The sequence below is a fragment of the Hydra viridissima genome, unplaced genomic scaffold, assembly GCF_058129835.1.
Source record: "Hydra viridissima isolate aposymbiotic clone 2 unplaced genomic scaffold, HvirCarnegie_v1 scaffold_1, whole genome shotgun sequence".
NCBI lineage: Eukaryota > Metazoa > Cnidaria > Hydrozoa > Anthoathecata > Hydridae > Hydra > Hydra viridissima.
Genome location: NW_028324300.1, coordinates 34,694,096 through 34,701,825, shown reverse-complemented (window position 1 = coordinate 34,701,825; position 7,730 = coordinate 34,694,096). Strand labels below are relative to the sequence as shown.

The following is a 7,730-nucleotide window of genomic DNA, read 5'->3' as shown; positions in this document are numbered from 1 at the left end:
ATTTAAAATAAGATTACTCTTCAAGTCTTTTAATTCTTGAGCAGCATCCATCATAGTGTCTTCAGCTACAGATTTTACTGCATTAGTTTTATAACAATTTTATTATAATTATAGCAGTCATTGGTTTAGGCATGTTCATTAATAAGACAAATCTTGAGAATCCAGAATAGCCTTGACCACATGATCTCATAGCATATACAGCCTTGGTATTAATATCAAAACTTTTTTGTATATTCAATGTTGAGATGTAAAATTCTCTTGAATAATCACATACACAGTTAACATAAAGACAATACGCTAAACCTTTTCTCTTGTTTTCATTTTCAGAGCGAAACAACTTAGATGACATACATTCTGGACATCTAAGGGTAGAAACTACAGAATTAATATTTCTAAATCTATAAAACGGTATCCAGTAATTATATTACTAGATAACTTTGGTCTTGATGATGAGGAATTTTTTTATATTTTTCTAGCAGAAGCACATATTTCATCAGAATTAATAGTTATAATCAACTGGTTTCTCCATATTTACATTAACATCTTGAACGCTTGTGGAGACATTTATGTTCATATCTACAATATTCGATTCCATATTTACATCCATATCAACATTATTTATAACTAAGTGCTTTTTTACATTAAACATTTTTTTCCTTTTACTATTTTTAGCTCTTTGTTTAACTCTGCAAGTCTTTAGCCATTATAGAAGATTTATGATATATTTATGAGCTTTCCAGTCACTGTTTTTATACTTAAGTTGTTTTGAACAATGGAAAATACAATTTACTTGATAAGATATATTTTCATATAAAAAAACAGGATTTTGGACTATTTTTTAGTATAGGAAAAAAATAGTGCCGTCGTTATGGCGGTTGTTAAGGAAGCTTAAAATACTGGAGTTCAATAAAATTTATTTTAATGAAGATCTATAGCTAATTTTCAAAAATGGTTTTCAGATAATGAATCTGATAAATTTTGCACAAAATAAGAAAATAATATATTTTTTTTACATTTCATATTTCTGAGGGTTTTTCCACCTTAAAGAGCGCTAAGTACTTAAATGGTCCAGGGCTCCTTCAAGCTTACCACTTTGCCGCATTCTTTTACCCCAAGCACCTAGTGCAAATTTCAGAAGTCTTCTTTTCTATTTACTTTGAGTGCCGCGGCACTGAAATTGGCGGTAACAAATTGTTCTGAGTTTTTTCCATCAAAACTGTTAACTAATATTTTCCAGGAAGTTGTAACAAAATTATGGTGTAATTCTCGTTCATTGTATCCTGGTAAGCTTCATTTGACCTTAGAATTCAGTAGTTCGGTGGGATTGCCACTAGCTTTTTCTGCTGCAATCCGGTCTCAAGAAATTTAGTTTCTTTTAATTGACTGGCAGAACAACGGCAGTTAATATGTTAAAAACGTAACTAGAAAGCCTTTCTCGTTAATTTTTTAAGGGTCACACTTTGCTTTAAGGTTTCTAGCTTTTCGTTACTAGTAAAATCTTTATTTTATAGAGCCGTTAGCGTCCACAGTGCAAATAATGAATTTAACAGTGAAATGTAAATTAGCCAACAAATATATTGAAGTATAAACCATCAGCAGTAATGACGTTACTAACAAAAACTTAGTTATGTAGGGTGGGGTTGAGGGGCGACGGAGGCGTTAATGTCAACTGTTGTTACAACTCAAGTGATTTAATTATCAATTTTATATAAAATAAATAAATAAATAAAATCAATAGCACTGGAGGAGATATTAACATAGAATTTAATATTCACATTTATATTAAGATAAAATGGGTCTTCATCATGCACTGAACTCTTCATAAATTTCTACAATTTATTTTAACATCCCTTATACGCAAGGGATATACTTGCTTATAAGGGATGTAAAAAAACACAATATTTTTACATTAGTTATAAGCAAGTTTGTTGTTGGCCGCTTGGTATTAAATAAAAGAGCCCTTATCTTATGATTTAAAAATAACAAATTCTGTTAAAACTGTGTTAGTTATTGTTCATAATATAGCTGCGGTTTTTAGAGTTGTTACAGATTATAAATTCAATTTTTAATCATTCTTATTTCAAAAGTATTTTAAAAAACAACTTCTAAGAGTATTGCTGCCAAAGGGCTTGTTTTTTATACTGTCTGGAAACTGGTTCATATGAGATACGCTGAAATTCGATCAAAGTGACTTTATTTTAGTCAAACTTTTTTACAGGAAAGTATATTTATCGCTTTATGTTGGTTAAGTAATCAGATATACTCCGATAGTTTGCAAATTTTTGCAAAAATTTTTGCAAAAATTTTGTTTATGAACAACCATAAGCACTTCTTCTTAAAACACGGACTTAAGCTTTTAATTGAGTAAACATATGCGGATTCCAGTTAAACGCGAAAATATCTCAAAAAGATTCCAAAAAACGAGTCCAAAGTTAAAAAGCAACCTGGTCTACTTTGGCAATTTTACCGGAAGTCATTCTGGATCCAGGCTATAATGACATTGATTCTGTGAGCATCGCTGTAAAGGATGAGCTAATAAAATAGCCATGCTTTCAAATAGGTGCGCTGGATTCCTAAATGCTTCAACTACGTAATTACTTCCTTTGAGTCCACATAAATTCGCGATGTTTTCCTAGCGTTTGGAAATAAAGCAAATAATTGAAAATTGCAAAAATCAAAACCGTCCTACCAAGTCCATAATATGCGAAATAATACCAGTAAAATTTTCTGATTTATATAAGAATATAATAAGAATAGACCATCTTCTAACCACATAATACTATACCTTGAACTCAGTTATATATTCTTCATCTTTAAGCACGCACAAAACATCAAAGAAGAACCGAGAACAAGAGATGACCTCATTGTATTCCTTTAAAAAAAAAAAAAAAAAAAAAGCATTACACGACTAAACAATTTTACAAATAAAGTGAAAATCACTTTTTAAACTACTAATTGAAGAGTACTTATTACCAGCATCTCTGAACGAGATAAAACCAACGGAGATTTTCGCCCATGTATAAATATTACACGAACAACGTAATCACCCCTGCCATCTTTGCATGCTTTTACAAATTTGCAATTAAAACTGAAAAAAAAGAAAAAAAAAAAAAAAAATTAGGAACGAAGGAGATAGGAATGAAGCCAATTACAATTACCGCTGAAAAAGTTTACAGAAACGCCATACTCTTGAGTTGAAAGTTGAATTTAAAGGTATACAAACTCAAAAATACAAGTTTGAAAATTGGAAAGTTCAGTTTCAAAAAGACTTGAGTGAAAAAATAACATTGAAAAATGGCAGAAGAGTAATAGGAAAAACATGTTTTGTGGGATATGGAACCATGAAAAGCTGCTGAAAAACTCAGCGGTAAAATGAAACAATTCGCGAGGTTAGAATTATTTTGTTCTATCTCCAAGTTTAAACGTTGGGAGAAAGTTTTGATTTTTTTCTTAAAGTAAAAATTATTTAAAATTTTAGCCTTAATTTTTAAAGAAATAATAAATTGTGCTTTAAATAATTATGTTTAAACAAATTATTTAGAAAAAAACTTGTAAAATAGAGCGCATTTTAGAAGTAATTATTGCTTACTAAAATTAATAACTCATTTTTTCCCAACTTTTAAAATAGGAGATAGAACAAAAAAATTCTAACCTCGCGAATTGTTAAAGCATAAAACAAGAACTTTATTTGAAAAAAAAGATGAATACGTAAGATTTATAACAGATTCCTATAGAACGAAATAATGACTAACCAATCAATATTAGCAGTCTCTCAAACACAACTATCCTATTTTATTCCAAAAATAAATTTGTTAAACACTAAGACTAAAAATCAAGTCTTCTATGAAAAACACTATTTAAACACCTAAATATAAATGAAAGAAATTTTTTTTCAGGAAGATATTTTATAAGAGATTGAGCATAAAGCAGAATTTGGGAAAATCTAATTACTAGATAGCAAAAACATGCATAATTACTAGATAGCAAAAACATGCATACATACAATCCATTAACTTAAAAATCAATTGAAAAATATTTTTAATTTAAGCTTACATTTTTTTAAAAACTGTTCCCAATGCTATGATTTAAAAAAAAATATATTTAGTGAAGGATTTATTGTTAAGTATGGACTATTACAACTTTACTATAAAAAGTCTGATTAAACTTGTTACATAAACTCCTAAAAAGCATTTTCACATTTTACAACTAATATCGTAATGGAACCGTCATAATAATTGACGTCATTCTTATCAAATTCAAGAAAGGATACAGCATTTTTCGAGGTCGATATTTTCATGTGGGCATTCAATACTATTAAGACAATCTAAAAGTATTTGTATATTTGATGTCATATCTAGCAACTGAAAAAAAAGAAAAAAACTAAAATTAATGAAATATTTCCACCAATTTTTGCATAAAAAATTTTTTTTTTAAAAAAACAAAAACACTTGCTATAATTCTATAGAGCAGCAAGTAATTACTTCAGCCTCTTATACAGAAAAACGTACCCATAGCACATTTTCTTCTCCCAAAACCGAAATTGCAAACTGATGATTTGAGTTATAAGAAGCTTTTATATTAATAAACATTATGATAGCTCGCTTAACCAAATCCCAGATATTTCTATTAAACCAAAAGATTGTGAATAAATAACTTAGAGTAACACTCTTTTGAAATATAAATATAATTTCACACATTGTATGCAACTAAAAAAGAAAAAGAGTGCTATTATAATTATAGCTTTATTTTTAAATAGTGTGACTTGCATACTTTTAACATTCAGAGAACAATAAACAAAATAAAAACAAAGCAAAAGTTTTTATCAATAAAAATTTATTATCAAAAACCTTTGCTTTATGACAATTCTAATATACTTAGAATCGTACTTAAACACTCCAGATTGTTGATTGGTCGAAATTCCCAATAGAAAACTGATGTCAATAACAAAAATCTAATAAGTAAAAGAAAAAAAAAAAGTAAAAAAGAAGCGATACATGTAAAAACATCTGCAAACTAATTAAAACAAAGGAGATAAAAACAGTAAAATGTTTAAGACTAAGAATTTACAAAATTGATGGAGATAAAAAAAAAACATCTTACAATTCTTTCTGCACAGTTTCTATAAGGAATTGCAACATTAGTTTGACCTTCTAAAAACAAATTTTATATAAACTTTCATCTTTCATTTTAGTCTTTTTTAAAAAAGACAACTAACTATACCATAGGTGAAGCCATGCAAGCTTAAAATACTTCATAGCGCTTGCTTCCAGATACATTAGAATGCAGTTTTTTTAACATCTCTTTTTAAAGACTCTTAAAGAGTCTTGAAATGAAGCTGCTACAATTATAAATAACCAGAGATCAGATAGAAATACAAGTAGAAATAAAATGTAAACATACAAAATGTAAACATAAAAAATGAGAACAATATATTTGACTCTTTATGGCCAAAATTTTCATTTGGATATTTTGCATTGAAAAAACAACTACATTATTTAACTAAATTGTTTTTTGTTTTTTTAGAGAATAAATTAAAAATAAACAAATATAACTTAACAAATGAGAGAACATACAAAATAAAAAGATCAAAGAAAAGTAGGGTTGCATAAAAATCTATGTTTAGTTTCCTATGAATTTACAACCATATGCAATAGAGACAGAAATAGTTTACTATTTCAAACTTTATGTAATAGAATACAATCTCACCATCTTCATTCAAATCTTGTGTGTTATCATTATCATAATCAGATCTTGTTCCTTGTGATGCTGAGATCAAATTATCTTCCTCCATCAATTTGGATGTTTTTTAAAAGCTGCAGTTTGCCAAAAAGAAGTACTTAAGATACCATTTTTAAACAAAAAAAACTACAAAGTGAACTTATTATGATGTCAAAACATTGATTTGTAAATGGATCTACCTTTATAAATAGATCTGCCTTTATAAAACAAAATAATTTAACACCACTATGTAATTCTGTGATAACTTTAATAGGTTTTGGTAGTTTTATTTTGATGCTGATTTCAAAATGTTAAACCATTCTCAAAAAGAGTAAAAAGTTTACCAGCTTTATTTAACAAAAGCTAGCCTGGATATCTAAAGTTTACCAGCTTTATTTAACAAAAGCTAGCCTGGATATCTAAAGCTTACCAGCTTTATTTAACAAAAGCTAGCCTGGATATCTAAAGTTTACCAACTTTATTTAACAAAAGCTAGCCTGGATATCTAAAAGTTCTAAATGTAGCAATAGTAAAGAATTTCATATTATTTGCATAGCAATTTATTAGATGAAACAAAAAATAAAGTTAAATATATTATGAATATTAAACTCTATTGTTTGTTATTTGACACAATATAAAAGCTAGCCTGGATATCTAACATGTGTAAAAATCACTACAACTTTTGCAATTACATCATATATTGACATATATTACATAATTATACATTTCATAAGAAAACATTGCTTTCATTACATCTGTATGATAACAAATAAAAAGACCTTTGCAAAGATATTTAACAACTAGCATAACATGTACCTGTTAAAGATTAACTCTTTTAGTAAACCCTTATCAGTAAATCAAATTACACTAGAAGATGATACGTATTATTTACCCCATGTTTAAATTGTATATGTACTTGTAAAATCAAAAAAAACGGAATTCTTTTAAATCACATTAATCCAAAACTTTAATTCAAACTATATTAAGAACTTCTTTGTACGTGAAAAAAAAATTAAATTTAAAAAAGAAAAAGAACTTTAAAATTTAAAGCTTACCATTAAAGAAACCACAATAAAAATTCGAAGTAGAAACAGCTCAAAAAAATAGAAAAACCCTTATAAAACAGGAACATTTATTTTTATTAGCCCCAAAAAAAACCTGAAAATTTATGAATCTATTTCAAACAGGAGTTCAAACTAATGGCAACATGATTAACAAAACATCTGCTGTTGTAAAAATCTTAATACCTTTGGTAATTTAAAATCTTTTTCTGTTTAATGTGCCAGACAATATGTTCATATCTGACTCAAGAGCAATTTCTGCTTTATAGAAACCAGGCTGCAAGGCAATGAACTTTGTTTTGTATACACTCTTATTCATGTCAGACACAAATGGTATTAGTTGATCTGCACCCCCTATAAACCCTCCAGGTGTCTCCACCGATAATGTTCATATTAGTTTTTCCTTTTTTTTTTATTGAATACTTAAGCATTGAAATATCTTTCAAACTGGCACACACAAACCTTATTGTGTCATGGCAATAGTAAAATTAAAATGTAATATGTTTATATTTAAATATTCAATATATTTAGATATTCACCTTTTGTTCATATTTACATATTTACTCATATTAAATCAAGTTTGATTTTCACGTCTTGAAGTCAAAGAAATTATTAACTTATAAATCGAGATGAAGCCAATTTTTTTTTATTTCACATCAGCAAAACACAACACATACCTATATCAAATTTGTTAGTTCAACACTGTGTGTTGACATTTTGGCTGTTGGTTAATTGAGAATAATATTTAGCTATATGATTCACTACATGAAATAGCTTTTAAAATCCTTTTGCTCTGTAAAGTTCTCTCTTTTTTTACTTTTTCTTTTAACTTTTCTCTAAATTATGAAATTGATTTCATGAATGGATTGGTTAAAATCAAAGATGTTTACTTTTTGTTGCATCAATTAACAAACTAAGTCAAACAGCTAAAAAAACTCAATAAATAGACAA

At 27.7% G+C, this 7,730-nt stretch overlaps 1 protein-coding gene across 2 annotated transcripts; it reads right to left on the bottom strand.

Annotated features, from left to right (window-relative positions):
• Positions 1 to 2,177: 2,177 nt before the first annotated feature.
• Positions 2,178 to 6,620, bottom strand: LOC149894688 (BRISC and BRCA1-A complex member 1-like). 2 transcript variants are annotated; one of them, XM_090089407.1, is made up of 10 exons: positions 6,535 to 6,620; positions 5,707 to 5,813; positions 5,101 to 5,150; positions 4,848 to 4,951; positions 4,509 to 4,623; positions 4,271 to 4,361; positions 4,054 to 4,078; positions 2,974 to 3,088; positions 2,786 to 2,872; positions 2,178 to 2,632 (listed from the first exon to the last, which is right to left on the bottom strand). In XM_090089407.1, exons 2-10 carry the CDS (start codon positions 5,789 to 5,791, stop codon positions 2,474 to 2,476), a joined length of 831 nt encoding a protein of 276 aa, XP_089945533.1. In that variant the 5' UTR covers positions 5,792 to 5,813; positions 6,535 to 6,620; the 3' UTR covers positions 2,178 to 2,473. The 2 variants fall into 2 exon arrangements, with proteins under 2 accessions (XP_089945533.1, XP_089945539.1); XM_090089413.1 differs by lacking the exon at positions 6,535 to 6,620 and having other exon boundaries at positions 4,887 to 4,951; positions 5,707 to 5,900.
• Between the last annotated feature and the right edge of the window lie 1,110 nt (positions 6,621 to 7,730).